Consider the following 26,993-nt stretch of genomic DNA (forward strand, 5'->3'; position numbering starts at 1 on the left):
TGTTAAGAGCATTCCATGGAATATAACAAAAAGTGTTTCTGAAATAAATTACATACCCCACCTTTAAGCACAGGGACCCAAAACAATGTCATGAGCAACATCATGAACCTTTATAAATCTGCGTATGCATATTTCTGTTTTTGTGCGTACCAAAAACTTTGGTCGTGAATCTATGTACAGTTTTACAAATCTAGCCAGAGTAAGGCTCCCCTCGTAAAACCATTGGGATATATAACATGTCATTTAGTCAGCTTTAGAAGTGCCAGTACTGTTACTGCAAAAAGGTTTTAATTGCAAGTATATCCCCTAAAATGACAAACTATTCCTTTAACTTCAAATAGAACTGAGTGAATCTGACTTGTCCTGTTGTGTTTGCTATACATGTATTTCCGTGATGAACCTTATTGGTTATAATCCATAATGCTGCAGACTTTTGGTGAAACTTCATCAATGGACAGAACGACCCAACCATAACAAGCCTCTCCTGATTGAATCTAAGTAAAGGAGGTTTTGAACAAGACTTTAGCAACTTCACTTGAAAGTTGCTTTCAAGTTTGTGCGTTGTCAAGACACGTAATGCTAGAAAACATGCATTTTGGGTGTTGAAATTCAGTTTGAGCTTTCATAGACACAGAATCCCAGCATTTAACTACATGCCTATGTCCTGTTTCAGTCAAACGCAGTCACTTGGAATGCAAGATACTTAGCAACAAGAACAATTACACTAACACACAATATACAAGAATCTATAAAAACACTAAGGCACTTGAACTTGAGATTTAACATTTTAAATGTTTATGATTGTTGTTTCTTAAAGTAATTTGAAGAAAAACACATGATGCCGCCACTGCAGCACAGTCGCGCGCCATTGCCTGAGACAGCTTTAAAATATACCCATGTTTAATTAAAACAACTGCTTAAATCAAGTTTTAAAATGCTACATAATATCTCGCTGACACACGCACATACACGCACAGAAGCACACACTCCCAAATCCACAACACCTTTTGTAGGCTTGTTTAGGGTCCTGAAACAAGACCGGTGCACCAATATAAACCCCACTAAGACCTTTAGTTTTGTGCTGTGGGGCTGTAAAAATGGTCTTGGAGACCCTTCACTTCACTTTTAGGATTGAAGATCCCACTCTATGTGACCGTAGCCTATTTATCTATCTATCTCTCGAAAGTATTCCAGTGCCAACAGTGGCCAAGATCTTCCTATGTAGTTTATTTTAATGTGATCTTAACACAAGCAAAATAATAAAGTTTATATGTGCGCAATCCTGAAGTTTATAGAGTAGTGCAGGAATGAGTCCTAAGCTCTGGAAATGAGTTAGCATTTTAGCACACCTAAGCTCCCTCGTCTTGAAGTCGAAGGTTTTTAAACTTATTTGTTGTTGTAATGTTATATTTCCAAAATAAGGTCTGCGGTTAACACAAGCTGAAGAGATTTCCATGTTTTGTTTTACAACATAGAATACGTCAGTTAATATCCCACTGGTGAATGTCTGATGGTGCGTTCACACCGGACGAGATATGATTTTTGGGTCGCATCGCGTCCGGTCAAATCAATGTAAAGACGCAGATAGACGCGAGTCAACTTTCAACTTTGCCGTCAAAACGTTACGAAAAATATATGTTAATATGTGGAGATTATCATTCTGAATGAAACCTGTTAAGTATCATAAACATGTGTTTGCCACAGAGCTTATTTTCTGCAATATTCCAAAATCCAATGGAAAAATCACATTTGATATTTGTTGAGGGAGCCCCTGTGATGCTAACTTCCGGGTCGGCCTACAAAAACATGCACCACTGTATTAGCGCATTCAAATAAAGCTGACTTGGCATTACTATAGTAGGTAGCTCACACCTCCATCGTCTGAGGAGAAAGTATCTTCATCTGAGGACAGCTGTCGTCATCGTTACATTTACATTCTCAGAAAGCAAGATCAGTGTCTATGAGCCCTGCGGTGCCACGGGCTGACTTTTTGAAGAACAACCTGGCCTTCCTCCTCTTCTTCCTCCTCTTCCTCCTGCTCCTCTTCCTCCTCCTCTTCCTCCCTATCTGCCATGCAGCGGTCTTCCTCTGTCCTTGTGTGTGCGTGACCCAGCAAGGTCCTAGTCCTGCTTTTCTGGCTTGACTTGTCCTTAACAACATCCAGGGAAGTCCCTGCCTCTCTTCTATCATCTTCTTCTTCCTCCCCCTCTTCTTCATCTTCATTTTCCTCTTCTTCCTCCTCCTCTTCATCCTCATCGTCATGCTCTTCTATTGCCACTGTCAGCCCTAACTTACTATGGCCAGCTAGCTGAAAGAAAGAGGAGTGCGGTGCAGACGGGCAGGTGGAGAGTGCTGCGTCGTACATGGAGAAAGGCAGGTGGAGGTAGTGTCCTGCAGTCGCCGCCGCTGCGTAGATGCAGCAGCACGTCTGGGCGGAGTCGGGGCGTAGATCCCCCTGCCCCGCACGGACCACCCGGAAGCGCTTACGGAAAGGAGGTCCGGCTTGGGGTGCTAAGCAGATGCGGGTGGGCACTGCTCCGTGGAGGGCCTGGTGGGAGGGGTTAGCGCTGGGGGCCGGGGGGCCGGGGGTGAAGGCGGCGTTTGGAGGGAAGCACCAGTCGGCGCTCTGGAGGAGGATCTCGGTCCGCAGGCGCCGGAGGAGGTTGTTCACGAGGACGGAGCGCCGGAGGAAGGCCTCGGGGTCGTCGATGAAGCGCATCTTCTCCAGGGAGAGGCGCAGCACGTGGGCGCGCTCCTCCAGCACCGGAGCAACCTGAGGACACGTTAGATATATGTAGCCTGGTCAGTTGATAGAAACCCAGACACCAAATATAAATGACTTGAGAGACAGAGTGAAGGGGTTTTATATTTTTTTCTGGCAGAAATAATGTTAATGCAAACTAACTCAAAAATGTTATGGGCAGAGAAATGAATCCCTTTTTTGTCTATCATTAACCTAACTCAACCAATGTAGCACTACCAGTGGCAGAAAGTACATTTACTCAACTATAGTACTTAAGTAATATTTTGCCTGACTTGTACTGCTAATATACTAAGTATTTGACATAGTAAATTGGCCCCACATTGATCAACTGCAACATTGAAATGATCCAACATGCATTTGTCATTTATAAAAACAGTATGATATCTATAATAAAAAGAACCATTCTGCATACTGAATACCTTTTAATACATGAAGTACATTTTGCTCGTAATACTTGTACTTCTACTTAAGTCACAGTTTCAATTAGGGCTTTTACTTGATTTCTACTTAAGTAAAGGTTCTGAGTACTTCTTCCACCAATGGGCACTACCTTTATAATACATCTGATTTGTAAGCTAAATTCACAGTAGAACATTATACTGGAGTTATTTAAGAGTATGGCATTGTAATGAGGTCAGTTGGGATACACTGTGTACTGAGTGTAAGAATGTGTGTGTGTCAAAACGTACAGTCTGGCAGTACGTCCTGAAGCTGAAGGGCGGCTCATCCTCATCATCCACAAACTTCCTCTTGAAGTACGCAATCCTTGATACTGAGACATGATCAGGAGCTCGTCTGCAGGGGGGGGCTGCAGACACAACGTACATTTAAGAGTTGTTAACAAAAGTGATGTAAAAACAACATAAATATAATACTAGGCAACACACTAGCCTTTGAATGGAGAAAATGTTTTGTTAACAGTCACCCTGGTTAAGCTTGAGTTGAACATTAGAACCAATAAAAGCCTTAGGACAGCCAGCTTTTCGAGAAGAACAGCTTTCTTTGGTAACTCAGTTGATTCTGAAATGACTATTCAAATAGCAGTGTACTTAAATTAATCCTTAAATGACATCTAATATGTTATTTAGTTAATTGCTCAGTTGCATGTGCTGCACTATGTAGTAGTGCTACCTAGCTCAACTCAAGAGGTTCCATAATGATAACTTTACAGCATGGCCTCGACAGACACATGCGGATGGTTTAGATGTATAGTGTAAAAAGGGTCGTGCAGGAATGAGTCTTAAAACTGGATTTAATATTTTAGCACTCACGCTTACTTCGTCTAAAAGTCAACAGTTTTTTTTAAACATGTTTTGGGTTTTATGGCTAAAATAAGATCTGCTGTTAACACATGCTGAAGATATGGTCACGTTTTCTTGTATGACAGAAACAATACGTCAGTAAATACCCCACTGGTCAATAACTGAAGCTTCTATGTCATAAAAACAACGTTGACTAAATGAGATGACAGTGGTAACGTGAAGTCATGTAGTTCATTTATAGCCTAACTTTTTACTTCTGGCATTGAAGCTTAAAAGATGTGTTAATATGTAGAGATTATCCAGCTGACCAAAATGTGTAAGTATCATAAACATGTGTTTGCTGAAGATGTTATTTTCGGCAATATTCCAAAATCCGATGGAAGAATCCTATCGCTTTTAGTTGAGGGAGCGCTTGTGACACTAGCTTACAGGTAGGCATATTGCCAGGACTATAGGATGTGGTACCAAATCCTTGGTTATCAAATAACTTTGTGGATCAGCTTCTGATTATATTCTACTTAAATTAACTACTGAATGAATTGTGAGTGATCTTTGTTACCTTGTGCACATGGCTCTTCAGAGCTGCAGGGGGGGGCTGGGTCCGACAGGCAGGTCTTAGTGCAGCGCTTCGATTCCCATATGGGTGGGAATGTGGAGGGCGGAGGGTCTCCCTCTGGGTCCAGGAAAGGATTCATGGACAAAACTAGGGTCATCTCTCTCTATGATTCAGGTCTGTGAAAAAACAGAATGGGAAAAATTCAACAACGAATATAATTCTAAACCCAAAATGACTACATGATAATAAGATGTCACTTCAAAACACATGCCTACATGATGACATGAAAGTTAATCAAGTGAAATCAAGGTGAAATTAGTTTAATGCATCTCCTACTGTTTGTAAACTAATTGTAATGATATTAGTCTGAGAAAGTTTACACAAAATCCTTAAATTTGTTATAAAGAATTTTGCGTATGCATTAGGTTAAGGCGGCAATATATTGTCTTAACATTGATATTGTGATAAGAGATTAGATCGAGTTGAAATTCGGTCGGCATTACAATAAAGTTACGTAATTTCCCATACTGTACTAGTAGTTCTATTCCTGGCCTTCACCTACTTAGTCATTATATCCACATTACTAATAATTATTAAAACATTCTCATTGTGTAAAGACCAACTGTCAACTCTTCATTATCGTCGCAATAATCTATAACGAGGTATTTGCTAAAATATATTTGTGATATATGGTTTTCTTCATGTCACCCAGCCCAAGTATGCTTTCTATTTGATGTGGTAACTGTCAACAAGATGTGTACGATACTTGCTAATATGTACTTGTTGTGGAGGAGTAACCAGCTTCTTTGCAAGCAGCATGACAAATCTAACAACAATACTGGTGTGCAGTAAAAATTGGCAGATGGCTGGCGATATGCGTGGTACTGTTACAAGTGGGACACAGATGGAGAGATGACACCCACCCACACCATGAACTCCCTGGTGATTAGTTGGTAGGAGAGTTAGCGAGAGGTTTGACACACTTGTTCGGTGAAATGGATCTCACTCATGAAATCGCACTGCGAGGCTGTGTCAACAGCATGGTCATTTATAAAGCAAAGGAGAAGGGCACAGTGCAAAGAGGTGCAGTGCATAAGGCAAATAACCTAACAAAAGATATCAAATATGTGAATTTTATAAAAATACAAGTAACGGTTAACCTGCTTACTAATACATTTGACAAAACATATTCAGAATATTTGTATTGCTTTAGCTAAGGGAAGTACTCCTTTACAACAAAGCAACAATTTGAACTGCAGCGAAAGCAACGTAACTTAAAAAGACGGCAGCTCTGATCAAGGTTTCCTGTAACTGTCAGTCTGTTCACATTCTCTTTTCCATGAAGTAGTCTTTAAACACTGCCGAGCCCACACCGTGTTCCTGTCAGTGTTCACTTCCTGTCTGTCTTCTGTTGCTGTTCCCGTTAGTGTTTACTTTCTGTCTGTATTCTTCTGCTGTTCCCAGTGTTTTATATTTGAACCTCTTTCCTTCTCTTCTGATGTTTTCTTGTTCTTCTGTGAATCCAAAGTTTCCTGCTCTCCACTTATATAAAAAGTTATATTCCAAAATATCCCATGGTGTTTTCTGATGGAGAAAAACGAATGAATTTGTTTTGGCCTCCGCTAACGTTAAATTGTCTGGACTTCTTTCTGCGGATTGATATGACTGCACATTAGCAGTAAACAGTAATAACTTTGAAACTCAAGTGAAGCAGATCCAAAGAAACATAAGGGGGTCATATTACTTTGCAGCAGGTAGCACTAATGGCGCATTTCCACTACAGCGCGGAGCACGGTTTAAGAGGGCTGTGACGTCAGCGGCCCGTCTTTGGTTGCGTTTCCACTTGGCCTAGTACCGGCCGGCGGGTCCTAATTCAAAGTTTTTCTGGCCTCATAAAATCGTGGGTCTAGGGCCAGAGACAACGAGGCTGAGTCGGGCTGAGTATGCTAAACTAGAGAGAGCATCGCTGGCAAGGGGGCTACAACTACAAGATGGACATATTTGACCGTGATTTAATTGTAATACACGTTTCAAAATGATGCCGAAGTAACAACATACTGATACCGGTTAGTAAAAACCATGAATTAATGCTTTGTCAAGTCTGCAGACAGACGGCAGGCGAAAAACCTTTTAAAATGCTTGTTTTCTAAATGGAGATTGGCTAAGCTAATGCAGTATATGCTCCGACCGTCCACACTCACAACAACGGCCTATACAGACATAAATAAAGCAGCGACTGTATTCGCCATGACACAGGCAGTCTGTGGTTTGTACTTGTTTAACTTTTGTCTAGTTTCTGAACATATATGAGGAGCTGTGAGCTCTGAGTGCTAACAGCTAACGGCTGTGTTGTTTTTCTGGAGTTCTCTGAAGATCACGTCACGGCTCCGCCTACACTGCGTTACTATAGATACTACCCCAGTTCCTAAACTGTAATGGAAATGCGCCATAAAGTGAGCCAGTCCTAACGAGGCCCAGCCATACCGAGCGGGGCCGAGCGAGGCCGTGTAGTGGAAACGCGCCATAACACGCCAACTGAGTTTTTTCCAACAGAAACAGAGCCACACTGTGAAGACACTGAGAGCCAGTCTCTTGTGTTTCTTGAATCCGTGGAGAGAAACTCTATAGTCCTTTTGATCACGGAGAATGACAGTGATTTGATTCGCTGTTGATTCCTCCCCTTCATGCAGAATGCAAAGCCAGCTGTTTCAGGCACCGGCGGCCGACCCTCCCTGTCACCACCTTTCTTTCTCAAAGCTTCTCCTGCCCCTCCTCTACCGGCCCCCAGGAGCAGATATCATCGCCCACAACCCAGCTTGACAGACCAAACCGAGGCGACACCATCTCAGCCTCAGCCATCAGGTAGCTGATTAAAATGTCCGCTTCAATAAGCTCCCTGTTTTGCCTGGATGAACAGTTTTATTTCAGCTTGCTGCTTTTCTAGTGTTTGCTTTTAACTGACTAATCAGACACACCAAAGCCGGTAAAACATCACCTTCTGCTGCTACGAAACCCATCTAGCCAGCCCCAGGTAGTGATGGATTACACCGAACAGCGTTAACGTTTTATATATTTTAAGGGTTCAGCGAGCATGCTATAATATCAACTCCAACCGTGCAGTACAATGTTCGTGACAATAAAAATGCTGCAGCAATACTTCTGTCAATGTTATGCTCTGTCTTACCCTCACTCATGACACTACCTTGCTCAGAATTGCAACTTTATTGTTATTGAAGATTTTGCCTGTCCTTGCGACTGTTGAAGCACATTTTTTGGGGTCAGTAGGCTCTCCAAAGACAAACTGCCCATGGGGCCGACAAAAAGTGGTTCAATCTATTGGTCTGGCATCCAAATACTGGAGCTGAATTCATTCTGGGGAGTGCCTGACCCTCTGTCTCCCAATTCCACTCTATCTTTTTGGTGGCACAAAAATCTTCCTAAAACAAAAAAAGTGGTTCAATCAACAAGTAAAAGTTGTCAATAAAGGTTATCCAAAATGCTATCCCTGTATATGCATTGTTTTCTTGTACTATACATACAGTATATAAATATAAAATAGTAGTTGCGTTAGACTTTATTATTGTCTGTCTATTTGACATCATAATCTAGAATTACCCATTATTTTACTTTTAATTATAATAAGGCATATCTAATAGCATTTAGTTGTGATTCATTCATTGTAATTCTTAAATAATAATAAACAGAACGGATTATTGTATTGATACCCTACAGTGACAGCATCGGCCACTGAAAACTGCAGCGATTCTGCCTTAAGCATATATCAACAATGCAATCTACAGAGGCGACATTTCGGGGTTTGTTTAGACAGCTGTCACATTGCAGATTAGATCTGCCGCAGCACTTCAGCCAAACTTATGAAGTTAGAAAACATTTCCACCAGGGAAGTGATTAGAAGTATTCAAGACTTTCTGAACATTATAATAAATGTTCAGATCTTGAAAGCACTTGCTTCACCGAATTCTCTTCAACCAAACCTGGTTGGAACACTGTCTCGTCAACCACGTCTTTACAACCAACATGTAGATGTGCATTAAGATGATATGTTTTTAATACACACCTGTCAGACTTAACTGTAATTAAAACATAACAGAAACCTTGTACTGGTTGGCGGGGGGGGGGACATGCATCAACCTGTGACGGGTGTAAAGAAGCAGCTAGGGACTTGACGTGCATCAGAGAGGAAGATGTTAGTTTGTCTACATTTGCCCCAGGCCAAGAGTGTCAAAATATGATGGAAACCAAATGTGTTTTTTTGGCCATAGCTGAGATTACATTTGACCGGACTTCTTTCTGCTGATTGATATGACAGTGTTTTTAACAATGGTCTATTATCCTTAGAAACAGTTTGCTATCAAAAAAGAGCAGACCACTGAATGTCCAAATTGACCAATCAGAATCAACTATTCAAGCCGTGTAGTATACAGTAATTTCACTGGATGTTTGAAATGAAGGTGACGCAGATCCAAAGAAACATATGGGGGGCAGATTACATATACTTTTCAGCAAGTAGCCCTAGCCCGCCTACTGAGTTTTTTTCCCAACAGGAAACAGAGCCCTACTGTGAAGACACTGAGAGCCAGTCTCTTGTGTTTCTTGGATCCGTGGAGAGAAACTCTATAGTCTTTTTGATCACGGAGAATGACAGTGATTTGTTTCGCTGTTGATTCTTCCACCTCATGCAAGAGTGTGTCAACAGATGAAGGACTGCAGCAGAAAATTCAACTTATTTGGGAAATAAAAGACCAATACCTTCTGTGTATTCCCACAATTAAGCAATGTATCCCGATGGATATAGAAGATGTAGAGGGAGAGCCCAGCTGAAAGACATCAGGTTCTATTATCTGTGTCCGTTGGAGCCTGCAACTCCAGTTTTGGTCATGATCCATTGCATCACACTTTATAACGTGGTGTCAGATTTAAACCGTACTTGTGTGGGCTTCATTTCCACTGCTGAGCCCCCCCCTCCACTGAAGACCACCAACTAGGGCCAATTATGTCAGTGTTATTGAGCGCGAGTGCCATGGTTAATTAGCAGCTTTAGCCCTTCTCGATTCCCCCCTGAGCTGCTTTTTACCCGGAGCTATTTTCATCTCCATCACCTCCCTCGCTGCTGCTGCTGTTGCTACGTTCGCCGGAGCACAAAGAAACATGCATGCCATCGCTCCCCCTGCCCTCTTTAGGGACCTCCCTCTCAACACCCCCACCTCCTTTACCCCTTCTCATCCCCCAGTCTCAATCTCCCTCTCTTTCTAGCTGACATCCTTTCAACAGGGGTCACAGTCGACAGCTCTCTGAACCAGGGGGGTGAATCAACAGACGAGACAGAGAAGCTTCCCAACATGTAAAGCAATACTTCTTCAAAGAAAAGGAGGAGGAGGAGACAGTGTGAACAAATGTGTGTGAAGAGGAAGGGAGAGATGGAGGGTTGAGAAATAAAAACATGGAGAGAAAATTCTCCTGGGGGGGGGGGGGAATTATACCTCTCTTTTTCCCTTTCTGTGTGTGCATCTGGCAGGAATGTGATTGAGAGCGAGCGATCGTGTTTGACAGTGTGTATTTGAGGGGAAAAAACCTGCGATTGTTCACGATTAAGTTTGAGAGACGCAGCTTCACCTCTGTTCACTCTTCTCTTGCTTCACCCCTATTCCTCTGTCTGACTCTCTATCTCGCCTTGTTTTTCATTACACCCTTTGATGATCAGGAGCTAATTGCGGTGCCGGTGCACGAGACAAACTGTGGGAGGGATAGAGAATGGGAAGAGAGGATGGGGAGAGGTGGAGACAGAGGGAGGGATGAGGGAGGGATGGATGGGATGAGTAGAGGAAGGAGAGATAAGTGCCTGAAGAGCCTTGTCATGAGTGGAGACAGATCGCCCGCAGGGATGATTTCTGCTGCTTTGATTGACTCACTCCCTCCAGCGCTGAGATAGACACACACTCACACACACACAGCTTGTAGTGTCCTGAAATATTTCACAAGGAAAGTCAACTAAGGCTACAACAGTTGACTGAGGTGCACCACATTACCACTGACAGATTCTGGATTTTCACATGTATACAGTAGGGGATATTTTTTTACATTGACAGTCTGACGAAAACCAAAATCCTTGGCATTTTTACGTGTAGATTTTTTTCAACACATCCATACGACTCCATGCACCTTTAAGAGGAACATCTGAATGAACATATTGCAAAGGAGAGAACTATCAGGTGGAAAATGTGGTAAAAGAACAACCGTGAGGAACTCCATTCTTGTTTTCCTAAAATAACTTGACAGTGGTAGATGCCAAACATTTGTAAAGAGTGGTGCATCCAGGAGTCTCAGGTCCTCTGGGACGGGTCTGCTCTCTGTTCCAAGAGTAAGAACTAACCATGGAGAAGCAGCGTTTCGCTATTATGCCCCGACTATCTGGAACAAACTCCCTGAATCCTCCGGTCCGCTGCAACTCTTAAATCCAGACTAAAAACATATATTTTTGTCGCTGCATTTGAGTGAGCTGTTTATATTCACACACACTGCAGTATGGTTCTTATTCATCTGTTGTGTTTATTGTATTATCTTTGCTTTTTAATGCCTGTTTTTAAATGCCATTTTATAATGTGTTTCTGCTGTATTTATTCTTAAAATGTATTTTATTTTAATTTGTAAAGCACTTTGAATTGCCGCGTGCTGAAAGGTGCTATATAAATAAACTTGCCTTGCCTCTCAGGAATGAGTCCTAAAACCAGGAAGTTAGCATTTTGGCACTTCCGGGCCCCCATGTCTTATAGTTAGGGGTGTAACGGTATACGTATTCATACCGAAAGTATTCGGTATGGGCCCTTCGGTTCGGTACAGGTGTGTACCGAACGAATATAACGTTAAACGTAAAAAATTGAGAACGTGAACAACTTTTTCCTCGTGATGCGCCGGTGAAGATGGCCGCATCGTCTATGTGCTCCTCTCCAACTTTGCCCATTTTCGTATTTTGTACATATTTCTTTTACTTTTGCCGTTTTACTTTTAACATGGTTCGCAACATGCTAGCCGACCGCACCTACTCTGCCATACAATATAGCAGAGAGGAACTTTTCCAATTGCGAAACTTCGTGGACAATAATAACCCTCCGACAAACAATGGAGATTCACCATGGCTACCTGTTGCTGTTCTACCTGAGAGACGCAAGAAGAAGACAAAGCGGGGATGCCGGGCCGGGTTGCTGGTCAGACTGAGAAAACGAGAGAATCGGCCCCCTCTTCCGAGTATTCTTCTGGCTAATGTTCAATCCATTGAAAATAAGCTAGATGAACTCAGAAGCCGGATTGCTTTTCAACGGGACATTAAGAACTGTAACGTGTTAATTCTCACTGAGACTTGGCTCAACCCCGCTATCCCGGACTCCGCTATTGTCCCTGACGGATTCTCTATTTTTCGTCAGGACCGGACTGCTAACTCGGGGAAAAGTAAGGGAGGCGGTGTGTGTGTAATGACTAACAACAACTGGTGCTCAGATGTGAAGATTATTTCATCGGACTGTTCCGCACAGCTAGAGCACCTCATGATCTCATGTTGGGCCTTCCATCTGCCGAGGGAATTCACATCTGTTGTGATAACAGCAGTGTATATCCCGCCGCAGCCACTCGCCGACAACAACACGGCACTCGATCAGCTGTTTGGGATTATTGATAAAACCGAGACTTCACGGCCAGATGCGGCGTTCGTTGTGGCCGGAGATTTCAACACCGCCAACATGAAGAAGGTTTTGCCAAAATATTACCAACACATCAACTTCCCGACGCGCGGGGGAAACATACTGGACCATGTTTATTCCCCTTTCCGGAATGGATATAAGGCTCTCCCTCGCCCTCCCTTCGGCAAATCAGACCATATCTCACTACTGTTGTTGCCTGCGTACAAGCAGAAACTTAAAAGGGACAGACCGATAACAAGAACAGTACAACGATGGAGTGAGGAGTCAGATGAGGCACTGCAGGATTGCTTTGCATCCACGGATTGTAGTGTGTTTGAGGACAATAACATCAACACACACACGGACACTGTCATCTGCTACATTGGGAAATGCATCGATGACGTGGTACCGAAGGTTTCTGTACGGACATTCCCAAATCAAAAGCCCTGGGTAAACGGTGAGGTGCGCGGCAAACTGAAAGCGCGCACTCTCGCGCACACAGCGGGAGATTTGGAGGAGTACAGGAAGTCTAGGTATGATCTCCGGAGAGCAATTAAAAATGCAAAGAGACAGTACAAAGACAAGGTGGAATCTGACTTCAAAGGCTGTAACACTAGGAATATGTGGGCGGGACTAAGGACAATGACTGACTACAAAGGAGCAGCGGGGGGTGCTGCGGGAGTGTCTGCGTGCGCATCTCTCCCAGACGAGCTAAACAGTTTTTTTGCACGCTTTGAGAGCAGCCAGGCTGTGGAGGTACAGAGGGACCAGGAGCTACACTGCCCTTTTGTTTTAAATAGGGCAGATGTGTGTAAATCCTTTAAAAGGGTTAACCCACACAAGGCTCCTGGACCTGATGGCATCCCTGGCCGTGTTCTCAGGGTGTGTGCAGTTCAGCTGGCAGAGGTGTTCACAGACATCTTCAACAGGTCCCTGCTGCAGTCTGTAGTCCCCACATGTTTTAAACACTCCACCATCATTCCTGTCCCCAAAAAGACAATCATCACCTGCCCCAACGACTACCGCCCAGTAGCACTCACCTCCATCATAATGAAGTGCTTTGAGCGGTTAGTCAAATTATTCATCACCTCCTCCCTCCCTGAATCTCTGGACCCCCTGCAGTTTGCCTACAGAGCAAACAGGTCCACAGACGACGCCATAGCCCTCACCCTCCACACTGCCCTCTCACACCTGGACCCGAAGAACAGGAACACATATGTGAGAATGCTGTTCATTGACTACAGTTCAGCATTCAACACCATTGTGCCCTCCAAGCTGGCCATCAAGCTCAGAGACCTCGGGCTCAACAGCGCCCTCTGTGACTGGATCCTGAACTTCCTGACGGGCAGACCCCAGGCAGTGCGGGTGGGAAATATCACATCCTCCACCCTGATTCTCAACACCGGTGCCCCTCAAGGCTGTGTGCTCAGCCCTCTCCTCTACTCCCTGTTCACCCACGACTGCGTGGCCACACACAGCTCCAACACCATCGTGAAGTTTGCTGATGACACGACCGTCATCGGCCAGATCACAGACGATGACGAGACGGCGTACAGAGAGGAGGTCGAAAACCTGACATCTTGGTGCCAGGAGAACAACCTCCATCTCAACATCAGCAAAACAAAGGAGCTGATTGTGGACTACAGGAAGCAGCAGGGAGAGGGACACGCCCCCATCGCCATCAATGGGACTACGGTGGAGAGAGTCAAAAGCTTCAGGTTCCTTGGGGTCCACATCACTGAGGACCTGACATGGTCTCTTCACACCACCACCATCACCAAGAAAGCTCGACAGCGGCTCTTCTTCCTCCGCAGGTTGAGGAGGTTCAAAATGGATTCCAGGATACTCTGCAACTTCTACAGGTGCACGATAGAGAGTATCCTCACTGGCAGCATGACGGCCTGGTACGGCAGCTGCACCGACCTCGATCGTAAGGCTTTACAGAGGGTGGTGAAAACTGCACAGCACATCACCAGGACGGAGCTGCCATCCATGGAGGACCTTTACTCCCAGCGGCTCAGGAAGAAATCACTACGGATTATCAAAGACCCCCATCACCCCAGCCACAAACTGTTCTTTCTGTTGCCGTCTGGCAGACGTTACCGCAGCATCCTGGCAAGGACAAGAAGATTCGGAGACAGTTTCTTCCCGCGGGCAGTGAGACTGTTAAAAAATTGAACTGTTGAAACAACATCAAACATTCAACTGCTACTCAGTAGTATGTATCTAATACCTAATATATATATATCATTCCAATTAACTTGTATATAGACTCATACTGCACTATTCCACATCATAACTTTATTTCATTTTTATAACTATTATTATTTTTGTATTGCTCATGCTCTTATTGTTATTATGTTATGTTATTATGTTGCATTGTTGGAGAAGCCTGTGACATAAGATTTTCAACTGCATAATTACTCTGTAGCTATGTCAGATTGACAATAAAGAACCTTGAACCTTGAACCTTGAACTTTTTGGAAGTAATCTCAGGTGCTGCGTCGCAGCATTCAGAGTAAGGGTTCAACGCGTCATTGAGCGACCAAGTCATTTCATTGGACGAGAGGCATATTATGAGAGCTGGTCACAGGGATGCGTTCAAATTTAGTCAGTAATTTGAGGAACTGTCGAAATGGCGAACGCAGATAAAGTTGAGCTCGAAAATCCTCCAGCATCATTGAAGTCTCCGGTTTGGGAACATTTTGGTTTCGCAGTTACGTACAAAGACAGGTGGACCGAACCAAAGCTGTTTGTCGGCATTGTTCAACTAAAATTGGTTATGCGGCTGGCAATACAACAAACTTGCACAATCATTTGAAAAGGCATCACCCGAATGTGAATATCACCGGTACCAAAAGAAAAAAAATTACTGAAGTGCAAACCCAACTCCCACTAGCATTTAAGCCTCCAACACTCGCAAAAGGTTCAGACCGAGCCAAAGCTATTACAAACGCCAAATATCCTTATGTTGCCATGTTAGCAAAGCGCTACCTGGCTGTATCTGCTACCTCTGTCCCTAGCGAGAGGGTGTTCTCCACAACAAGTTCATTTTTCTTAAAAAAAGCATGAAAATACAATGACAAGCAAGTCCTAATGTCAATCTGGCTGCTTAGGTACTAGTACAGTACAGTTAAAATACAGATTATTTCAGTTCATCGAAATGCTGCACCTTAATGTTTATTTTATTATATTTTGTATTTATTTGAGTGAATATTCACAGTTTAATAATAATTAAAAACCCAAAACTAATATTTTATGTTTTGTGAGTAGCCTACTAGTACAGTAAAGTTCAAATACAGATTATTTCAGTTCATCGAAATGTTGCACCTTAATGTCTATTTTATTATATTTTGTATTTATTTGAGTGAATACATTATTCACAGTTTAATAATAATTAAAAACCCCCAAAAAATATTTTATGTTTTGTGATCATTTTTCCTGCTGTACCGAAAACGTACCGAACCGTGACCTAAAAACCGAGGTACGTACCGAACCGAAATGTTTGTGAACCGTTACACCCCTACTTATAGTCGATGTTTTTTTTTAATGTAAACTTGCTACATTTTTAAGTTTTGTTTTACCACATAAAATACATCAGAAGATACCGTGAATTTGATGAATGGATAAAGCTTTTACTAGTCTTAAAATCAGCAGTTGTGACTACTGCTACTAAACACTTTTTTACTTCAGGCTAGGGCTGTACCCGAATATCCGAATATTCGAATATTCGTTCGTTGGAGTACTATTCGGGTTTCAATTTCGTTATTCGGATATTTGAAATCTCCAATATCAACGTAAGAGCTTGTGCCTCTTCGGGGGTTGCTAACACTTAACCATACACTTTATCGTTTACTTTCTCCGTCTTTATATGTAGATATGACTTTTCTCCGTTAATCTCCGTCAAGCTGTTTCCATAGCAACAACAACTTCCTGTCAACAGCACTAACTCTCCTTCAAAATAAAAGTCCATACAAAATAGGAAGCCAAGCCAAATTACACTTAAGACATATACAACTGCAACGAAAGTAAGAAACACAATGCAATATCCTTTTCAATTTCAAAGAACACAAATTGGGTTACATTAACAAATAACTATAAAACAACAATACTGTAGAATAACAAAATGAATGCCGAAGCGGTTCGCTGCTGATTACTACGCACCCGCGCGGGCCTAATATCCGAATATTCGCTGCTGATTAATACCGAATATCCGGAGCCCGAAAAATGGTATTCGGGACAGCCCTACTTCAGGCAATTGTATTTACGCTTCAAATAAAAGTGGTGTTAGTACGTGGACATTATCCTGCTGGACAAAACGTGTAGGTAACCTAAATGTGTAAACTTTATTTGCTAGATGCTTGTTTTTAAATAACTCAGCTGGAAGCAATAAAAGGTCAGCAGTAGACAGTGTTTAAACCAACTCATGGAGCAAGCGTTAGCTCATTGTGCTAGCTACAGTTGATAAGATCTACCAACGAAAATTGGCATTTGAGACTGCAAAGTCTAGGCCACAACTTAAAAAAAAAAGAAGCCTCCTCATCTACTTCTGTCTGAAATCAGGGGCCTAGAGTTTCAAATATCCTTTATAATATTATTTATATATCTGACACTTTTGTCATTGTCAAATGCACTTAGGGGTGGGAAATAATAATGTATTGTCTTTTAGTGAAGAGAATATCAAATCATATACCAAGGTTAAAGCCAGGGGCGGACTGGCCATCGGGACGTTCGGGACGAATCCCGATGGGCCGGTACTGAAGTGGGCCGGTTGGACGATGTGGGCCGGTTGGTAGTACTAGCGGTATTTACTGGCGGTACCGAGGTGGGCCGGTCGAGAGTCCCGGGCTGATTTTTAGTCCCAGTCCGCCCCTGGTTAAAGCGTTGGGATGTTGTGCTATTTTCTTATAAATAAACATGGTCATATGACTTTATCATCACAATAATCCCAACCATATTTGAAGGCAACTTCAACTTCAAAAGACGAAGGGACTAGGCCTCATGAGCTTGTTGCAGAACTCCCGCTATCGAGCATCCATTTAGTTAGCTGTTAAGCTGTTGGAGGTTTTTTACTCCGTTCAGCCTCTTACCGACTGAATGGATCCGTGATTGGCCAACCAAGCGTGACGTCGGGCTGCATTCTACAAACGTTGAACCTGTTTTAACTCGACAGCCACAGGCGAGTACTTTTTTTTTCTGGAATCCCAAACGAACTTCCCTCAAACAAACGAGTGGGAGGACGTGTATTTTTGCGCAGACTGCCTGTATCCCCGCCAGCCCCTACATGTTTTCACATTTTGTATCCTTAATTGCTTCACATTATACACAGCAGGGTTTTACGATGAAAGTGGTGCTGTCTCTGGTCGCAGGCATTTATACACACTACCTAGCAGTGTACATTTTAAAGAAAAAATATATTTAGGCCAAACGTGTGGGTGAGGGGGATGATTTAATCAGTTTAATAATTCTCGGGGAGTTTGAAACATGCCTCTTACTAACTTTGTGTGCTCTCATTTTTCTCTGCAGCTTTAAAAATGCTAATCAATTCAGCATGTGCTTGACAGAGAGTGCGTGTGTGTTTTAAGTGTTTACTCCTTGGTTTGTGGGCCAGGTTTTTGCTTAGTGTTTCCGAGCCTTATGGGAATAGATAGCAGTGAAAGAGTTCATGTCTGTGGTTTTCACATCAGAATAGATCCAAGACAGCATGAGGGGAGCACACAACAGCATGCAATGTGTCATCACTTAACATCTGCAAAATGAGGCAACTAATGCAATTTTAATACAGACTAACGTGGTGCAAAGAAAGGGCATTTATGTCAACAGTACAAGAATTTCAGGAAAATAATTGCTGTTGAAGTCCAATATAGGGCTGCATGATTATTGTAGAAATCTGTATGGCTAAACAGTTATCAACTCAATCACAGTGATGTGTTTCAGGGTAAAAATATGTTGTGTTAACTAGGGCTGCACGATTTGGGGAAATAATCTAATTGCGATTTTTCTGACAGATATTGCGATTGCGATTGGCGATATTTGTTTTTAAGCGACCCAACGGAAGTTTATTGTAAAATGCGGCCATATCTCCGGCTAGGAAGGTTGTATCAACGTGCTCCCGTCTCTAGCACCCCCGCAGCCCGAGCTACGAGTGAAAGAACTAAACTTACATGAAGCTTCCGTTGGGTTGCTTTAAAGTCAAGCTTCAGTTTAAGATTCACCCTGTAATAGATGTAAAACATGTGATGGAGCATTACTAACCTGACTCAGATGCTTTGTTTCACCAAACCATCTAGGAAAGCTCCATTGGAAGCCATTTGGAAAAGTATTTCAAAAATACTTGGCAGGTGATTGGATCAATCTGTCTATCACCTACTATCATGGGCCACTTCTGATTGGTTAACAATGACTGGTACATGTGGAGCACAGCACTTCTGATTGGTGTGGATGACTGACACACAAGAACAATAAAAAACAGAAAAAAAAAGAAAAATCGCAGGCTTTGCGATTTCATAATTGCATCATTTCATAATTGCATCATTTCATAATTGCATCATTTCAAATCGCGATTTCGATTTAAAATCGATTAATCGTTCAGCCCTAGTGTTAGCAGCAACTTGTAAGACCATGTACTGATCATCTGGTTTAAACCAGAATGTTTTCAAAAAAACTGTACTGCAATTTCCTTATTTTTGTTGAGCCAATACATTTTTTGTCCACTTTTCTGTTTTATGCATAAGCTAACATTTCTCTGCCTGTTTCTCCATCTATAATTCCTCTTGGTTCAGGGTTAGGGTTAGGGTTAAAGAGGACATATTCTGCTAATTTTAAAGTTCATATGTTTATTTTGTGCCTCTACTGTGACACATTTGCATGCTTTAATGTTCAATAAAGTAATGATGTGGACAGTAGGATTAACTGCAAATCTGGTGATTAATATGCATCACCACATACAAGTATAAATGGCTCTGAATTTTGGTATTTAACTTAACACACCACTCGCCACCTGAACAGTTTCTTCCCCTCCGCTACCGGCATCATCAACAAGGCCCGGCCCCCCCCACTGACACTTTACCTCAGCCACATCATAGATTCTATGCATTACATTAATGGACACAATTTACACAATATCTGTTTTCTTTTTTTTTATTACTGCCAAATTTTATTCCATATTTTATTCCATTCTATTTCTATGTACATACTGCTATATTTTACTATATTTTTTTATGTTATTAAAAAATGCACCATGGCATCAAGTCAAATTCCTCGTACGACGTACGTGTAAGCCTACCTGGTAATAAACCTGTTTCTGATTCTGATTCAAAGGAACCTTCAAGACTAATACAAACCATCTTTGCAGAGAATCAGATGGCTTCTTAGTTCATTTAATCCTTAAAATACTTTTAATGTGCATTTACTTTGACTAGATGACAATATGAAGACGATTAAATAGTTTTAAAGTATTACAGTAGTGTATGTTAAACCACGAAGCGCATTTAATCGGTGAGAAAGCGAATATAAAATGGCCAATTTTAAAATTGAGAATGGGTTCCTGAAGGTGTCAGAAAAGTCAAGTGAAATGTATGTTCTATGTATAAAGCACAGGGGAGGGCATTGACATTCTCCACGTACGAAGTGGGACAAGTCCTTTTTCTCACTCATTTTTGACAATGTCAACTATTGAACATGTCAGTCTTTGTGTAAGTCATTCCTGTACAGCTCGAGACGTCTGTCTGTCTGTCTGTCTGTCTGTCTGTCTGTCTGTCTGTCTGTCTGTCTGTCTGTCTGTGTGTGTTAGGGCTGCTCGATTATGGCAAAAATCATAATCTCGATTATTTGGGTCAATAATTGATATCACGATTATTAAAAACGATTATCCATTTACTTTGAAAACATACATTTATTGGAGAAAAAATGTGAACAGTATGTTTTTAACAGTTGATTACCCTGAACTTTAAGTATAATTCAACTGAAAAACCAATAAAAAAAAAAAAAAGAAAAAAAAGAAATAATAATAATAAAAAAAGAATCGTTTTATTTCGATTACGTTGTTTTCGTAATCGTTGCAAGCCATAATCGTATTTGCGATTAAAATACGATTAATTGAGCAGCCCTAGTGTGTGTGTGTGTGTGTGTGTGTGTGTGTGTGTGAGTGCAATGACAGTTTGTGTGGTGGCCCAAATCTTAGCAATGCGACTCCACAGTGAGGAGATAAGTGGGCGTATCCTGTGGTTGCCTTGACAGGAGCTTCTGCAGCGAGTTTCCTCAGAGCTCTGTGATCACAACAGGCACTTTGAATCTTGCAGGGAAAGAAAAACTTGAGGACTAGCAGTGCCTCCCCTGCCCCTGTTCTTTTTTTCTTTCAGCTTGATGCCTCCTGCCTTTGATCACGTTGAGACTGAACGCGATGTGATTTGACAGGGACTGGGCTGGTAGAATCTGTCACATGTGGAGAACCTGTTGTATCTCTACAATGCTACTTGGTCACCTGTTACATTATTTAGAATTTCTGTAGTCGAGAACAGCCCCTTAAAATCTGTATTATTGCCATTTTTTCTTTTCTTCTACTTTTACTGCTTCGAGTTATGCTTTATAAAAAATAAAAAAGTAATTATGCATTAATGCCCTACAGTTGGCAGCAATGTGTATCACTCCAACCCTCCTACGCAGCATGCATGTACAGTATGTCCTATTGAAAATACTATTGGAATAACTGTATGTTATAGTCAAGTTTCCAAACGCTCAGTTAAGGCTAGCAATATTTAGGTATTTTGATTGAACAAATAGTTGTTTGCATTTCTTTTCTACCTAAAATTAGGACTGGGCGATACGGAGAAAAATCATCAACGAAATTGTTGACCAAATGCCTTGATATCGATATTACGATTACGATTTTGCTCTCACAATTAAAATGTCCCACTGAGGGATGCGAAAAGGATTTCCGATTCTGATATCCTAATAACAATATAATATCACCATATAGCCCAGCCCTGCCTTAAATCCATCTCATATTAGCCTTGTAACCCAGTCAACATGTCGATGTATCCTTGGGCAAGATACTTAACCCTGAGTTGCTAATGATGGCATGGCCAACAGTGTGTGAGTGTGTGTAAACGGTGTGGCAAAATACCAATCAGAAAACAGATTAATGACAAATAGGGGATGACAGAATATCTTCTTCTTCTACTCTGTAGCTGAGAAATAAGCAGAGATACATCTCTTAATACGGAGAAGCTTCATCCTACCAATATGCCTGTTGGCGTGGGGGTGGAGAGTGTGCAAGTGCTGGCAGGCAGGGCGAAGCAGACAGCAAGAGGAAACAGATAGAGAAAAGATAACAGTTGTCATGACGTCAATTAGCTACAACTAGGAGCTGTATGCTCCATGAACCAAAATAAGAAACCCCCCCCCCCCCCCCCCCCCCGTTATTAGAGTGGATCACAGAAACAATAAGAACATCCACACTGGGCAAACTACACAGAGAAGTGTTGAGATGCAATGGCATGTTCAATAATCAATGCAGATACAGAAATCTAGGCGTATTGATCTTTCACAAAAACCTTGGCAGCCTCTTTGATATCAAAACGGGATCCATGGATACTCCTTATACATAATGTATGTGTGACATTAGAATCTAATATAGACTTTGAATATATGTATGATTAGAGGCACTTCATAATTGTTGAGTCGTTTTTTAGTGCGATTTACGTAGGACGTAAACCCTCATTTGCACTTGTTCTACCTCAGCTAATAAATCTATTCATTTGAGCCAACAAAATGTAATGTAGGAATTCTTAGTGCTGAAATTAGAGCCATTAATTATAAAGTGAACTCAAAAAATCAACTTGATTGTGATAAGACGTAGATGGTGATGCAATTCTTTGAGTGCGTGCAGTCAGTTTTGGAGAGTGAGTCAGTCCTAAATGGGCCAATTATTCAACACACAGATAAGTGGTGTTTATGAAGCAGGATTTATAAGGACTCTGAATGATAAGAAATACTTTGTTTTGCCTTATATTTATTTGTTTAGGTTTTCTGTTTGCAGATCACACCATTCTTTGTCAAATCAAATCAAGTTTTATTTATATAGCACATTTTTGGTCGAGCCAAAGTGCTGTACATACAATAAAAATACTTTACAATAAAAACACTTTACAACAAATACAACAGCACAAATATAAAAATCAAACACAGGGAAAAGTCAGGAGTCGTGCTCCGCTCAGACTAGAAATGTCAATTTTTTATGTTCTGAATCTACTTCTAGGACAGAAAGAGTGACTTAATTTTAATCATGATATATCTCAAAGAAAGAAAGAAATCCCATGTGCGTCAACATACATGGCATACTGGATTTTGTTAGGAAGCAGAGGTCCTGATTTCCTCTCATACGTCTTTTCTATATTGCGCAAAACATTTTCAAACCATGGTGTTTGTTCAAAGTTTCTTAATAAAATATGGAATTTTAAAAGATATCAATGTATCACGACATAATAACTTTATGATTTACCTTCCCCCAATACTAGTTTTTACTTAACAGAGCTGGAACGTACCTTAGTGTAACTCTATAAAACCTTTGTTATTCTATCTATCTTATTTAGCCAAGCTAACTGTGCTGCCTTACACCTGCTAATAGCTAACGTTAACTTGCTCTTCTCCTATCAAATTTGACACAGATTTGTTTTTCACAATGTAGCATTATCAGGGAAAAAAAAAGGGTGTTACAAGAGTGAGTCTACTGCGTTCCATTCACATTTTCTACCTTAGTTTCAAGCTAGCACCTACAGTACCACGGTATCATCACATTTTTTGAAATGTATAATCAACTTGACACCGAAGAGCAGTTTTTTGTGGCATACTTAATCAGAAGCAGTGTTTTATAATAATAGTTAGATTTATTACAGGAATTCCAAGATGCGTTCTCCCCTGCCCTTCCACTCTAATGCTGTGTGTTGTGTTTTTTGGTTGCATCTTAGATCGTGTTTGTGCCAGCTCGCAGCCTGTCAGGAGTCATCAGAGCATCTTGCAGTTGGTGGAGGGCCGTCTTGACCGCGATGGCGTGACTAAACTGGGCTCAGGGCCTCCAGGGTTTCGCTCTGCGCTTTTCTCGCTGAGTGGTGACACATGTGTTGTGGCAGGGCAGCGTTACGGGGATGCATTATGGGCTATCAGGGGACGGCTTGTTGTGGCTGTGAGGATTAACAGGCCAGATGTATTAGGGTGCGTGGCTGCATGAGGTGGATGCAGCACATTAAAGGCAGACAAGAGCATCCGTATGTGTTTTAAAAGAAAATAATACAGTTCAAATCTAAATGTCTCTTTTCTACTCCAGAAAATACATTTTTCAATAGATTTTTCTCTACATATTAAAGTATACAACTTAAAGTTTGTTGTAATAGCTATTGACTCCAACATAAATATGTGACTGCTTGTGAGTGTTGAACTTTTTTTTTTTTAGAATGTGAGGCATTTGTGCCAGTGTCTGTACATATTAAAAAAATAGAGTGTTGCAGGAATTAGTCTTAAAATCTGTCTTTGAAAAGTTGCTAACAAGTGTCTAAATGAGACTACTAAACATCATCCCTGAAAAATGTGACCGTGATGTAGTTCCTTTAAAGCAAAACATTCATTTTTTACTTCTGGTGATTGCATTAAAACTTTTTTTTTAAATCACAAAATGGTGTTAATCTGTGGAGATTATCCGTCTGAACAAAATGTGTAGGTATTGTAAACATGTGTTTTTCTGCAATATACTAAAATCCAATGGAAAAATCATGCTGCTTTTTGTCGTGGGAGCCCTTGCGATGCTAACTTCCGGATTGGCCTACAAAGTTCGTCATCGCATCACTACTCAATTCTCCATCGTCTTAATCAATTCACGCTCTGTTGCTAAACTGAAATCATTGCAGACAGTAAAGTTCTGTAAAGAATCTTTAGGAAAAGGTTTTGCAGTAACTGCAGGACTTCAAGGAGAAGGATCTCAGGTAATGAATGCAGTTTTGGTCGATGATGGTGAAGTCATAAAGTCTCGGCTATAAAAGAATATCACGTCACAGCTTCAATTATTTTTCCCTTGCGCATAAACAAATATGTTATTATTTTCTATTAAGATGTCCACCTTAGTTGTGCGTCTTTCAGGAGCACAAAGGAGTATTCATGATGGGGAAGAGTTGCCTTAGGGGAAACAGAAGTCTGAGGCTACACCCTGTATCACACACACACGGACACACACACTAACGCAGCTCAACTTGTCTTGGCAGAGACAAAACAGCAGCGAAAGAAAGGGACAAAGGGAATGAGATGCAAAGCCTGGAGCCTTTTTTTCCAACTACCATAACCAATGACATGACATCAGCATAGAATTATTGAAAATCTATTGAAAACGCAATATGGACTACTGCAAAAAGAAAATCTCAGGAAGCTCAATATTTGGTAAAGGCTAAATCTGTGTTAAAATACTATTTTGAATCAAAAATAGTGGCGCTGCAGCGATATCCTTGTCTACAGACTGAACAGAACATATGTGTTTGTTACAAATCCTCTTTAAAAAAACTAAATACATGTTTCAATGATGATGTGAAAATTATATTTTATGTTTTCCACATCATGCAGCCCTAATTTCTGTCTTTCAGTGGTAATCCCTACTTCCCTTTGTACTGAAATATTCCGTTTTTTGCACTTTTTGGCAAATAACATACCATCACAGATTGGTATATAAACATCACACCTAAAGTGGTGTTAATGTCATGCTCAGCACCACGTCTGCTGAAAGGTAGCCGTTAAAAATGCATTGCATCTCATTCAGCATGCACTTCATGTCTGCTTAGAGCCGTGTTTTGAAATGCTGCTCCAGATGTGAGTCTGAGCGCCCCGCTGAGAGAGATGAATGGCTGGGGGGGCTGCAGGCTACCTACAGGTTCACATCCTTAATGAGCAGAAGAGTCTGCTGAGAGCCAGATATGATTGATAGCGCCGCGACAGAACTGGAAGAGGGGTAAACGCAGCGAGGGCTTTTGATAAAGACGATGGGGCGGAGGGCTTTGGCACGAGGAGAAGGAATCTGGCATTGGACTTGCCCGAGATCAATGCCAGCAAGCCTTCCTCTTGTTACAGCCCGACTTCTTTGGTCTGTTAGTTAAATCTGAGCTGGATGTTTCTTCCTGTTGCGTGCCCAGCTATATTGCACGTAACACACTTTTCCCTCCAAGGGAAACAAATAGCATAAGGTGGAATTCCTGGAAAATGACTCGGATGTTGTTGCTAGTCGAAGTGAAGACATAGGAGATATGTATGTATTGCTCTTACTCCATCACACTTAATATGTTGGATTTTTTAATCCGCTCTCAATAGCCCACTGCGAGTGAGTCAAGGCTTTTGACACTACATCGAAGAAAGCACAGAAATGACATCGAGGAGAGAATTACAACAGAAGCTCTGCTAAATCGTGTCCATTCAGGCGGCAGCAGCTATACAGGCAACCGCCACTTCAGGGTTTGCAGCCAAAGGCAGTCCCCACGAAATAATGAAGTGAGGCTGGATGGATGCCAGGAGGGGGGCTGCTTATGTCAGCCTGCATAATGTGTTGGACCAGGGTCTCTGTCATGTCATATAGGGAGGTATTGACGGTCTAATTCTAAACAATCCAGCAGTATCACATCTAATCGTTCTACTGCAGGATTATTGGAAATGTACTCAGTTCAGTAACAGTTTGCATTGACTTAAGCAATGTTGCTCCTAATCACCTTAACAATAATGTGAAATGTAATAAACTTTTGTTCTTAATTTAAAAAAAAGTGTTTTTGTTTTGTTTATGAGTTCTGAGATTAGAATCTGAATTATGAGATTTTTAGAAAAAAAAAATCTGACTTTTTTTTACAGAATTCTGACTTTAACCTCCGAATTTTGAGTATTTTTTCTCATGTGGACCTAATACTCTTCCGTACAGAAATACTCTGTAAAAATGATTTTATATACAAACATTCATTTAAACACAGCCCATTTAACAATAGGCAATTGTTTATCTCTCAGTGTAACCCCTTTGGCTGATGGTAAGGGCGTCAACAAAATAAAAGCACTTGCCAAAATGTATAAATACATATGATATTATTATACTATATCATTTATCACAAAGGCACACACAGTCATATAAACATCCCAGGCTTTGTGAGAGGAATAACTTATGGCGGCAAAATGCCCACTTTTACTTTTTACCAATAATACCACTCAAGCTGATACTCACGCGACTTAAACATTAGTACAGACGAGCTAAACGAATGTCATCTTACCTGTGTTGGTTTGTGTTGACCTCGTCCTCGGCTCCACACTTGCTTTGTGTTAAAAAATCCAAAGGTGCTTTGATGAAAAATCGAAAAAGTCCCGCTGAATAAACACCACCGTGTCCTCTGTGGCAGCGAGTTGTTCTAATTTTAGCTGCTAGCAAACACGCGAACCACACTGGCGGTTTAAACGCCACTTATGTAATTACTAGTTAATGAGCGAGTTGTCTAAATACTTATCATTACTCTCACAACACGCGCGCGAAGCATCCCCGCGCTTCCCTGGTAGTTGTTCTCTTGCTCTGTGCTGTGGAATTAAAAAGGTGTGTTCATGGTGTCTCGGTGCACTGGTAGTCCATTCAGGGCGGGAACCCGGGCAGCAGGTTCCGAGTAGCTCGTCGCTACGGACGGGTCGACAGTTAGATAAATGTGCGGCGGAGAAAACAACATCAG

The 26,993-nt window shown here is 41.6% G+C and overlaps 1 protein-coding gene across 1 annotated transcript; it reads right to left on the reverse strand.

Moving 5' to 3' along the window:
- On the reverse strand, positions 1-26,993 carry sertad4 (SERTA domain containing 4). The gene is made up of 4 exons (XM_034135133.1): positions 26,550-26,993; positions 4,586-4,758; positions 3,454-3,572; positions 1-2,773 (listed from the first exon to the last, which is right to left on the reverse strand). Exons 2-4 carry the CDS (start codon positions 4,737-4,739, stop codon positions 1,952-1,954), a joined length of 1,095 nt encoding a protein of 364 aa, XP_033991024.1. The 5' UTR covers positions 4,740-4,758; positions 26,550-26,993; the 3' UTR covers positions 1-1,951.

The sequence above is a fragment of the Trematomus bernacchii genome, unplaced genomic scaffold, assembly GCF_902827165.1.
Source record: "Trematomus bernacchii unplaced genomic scaffold, fTreBer1.1, whole genome shotgun sequence".
In the NCBI taxonomy this organism is placed as follows: Eukaryota; Metazoa; Chordata; class Actinopteri; order Perciformes; family Nototheniidae; genus Trematomus; species Trematomus bernacchii.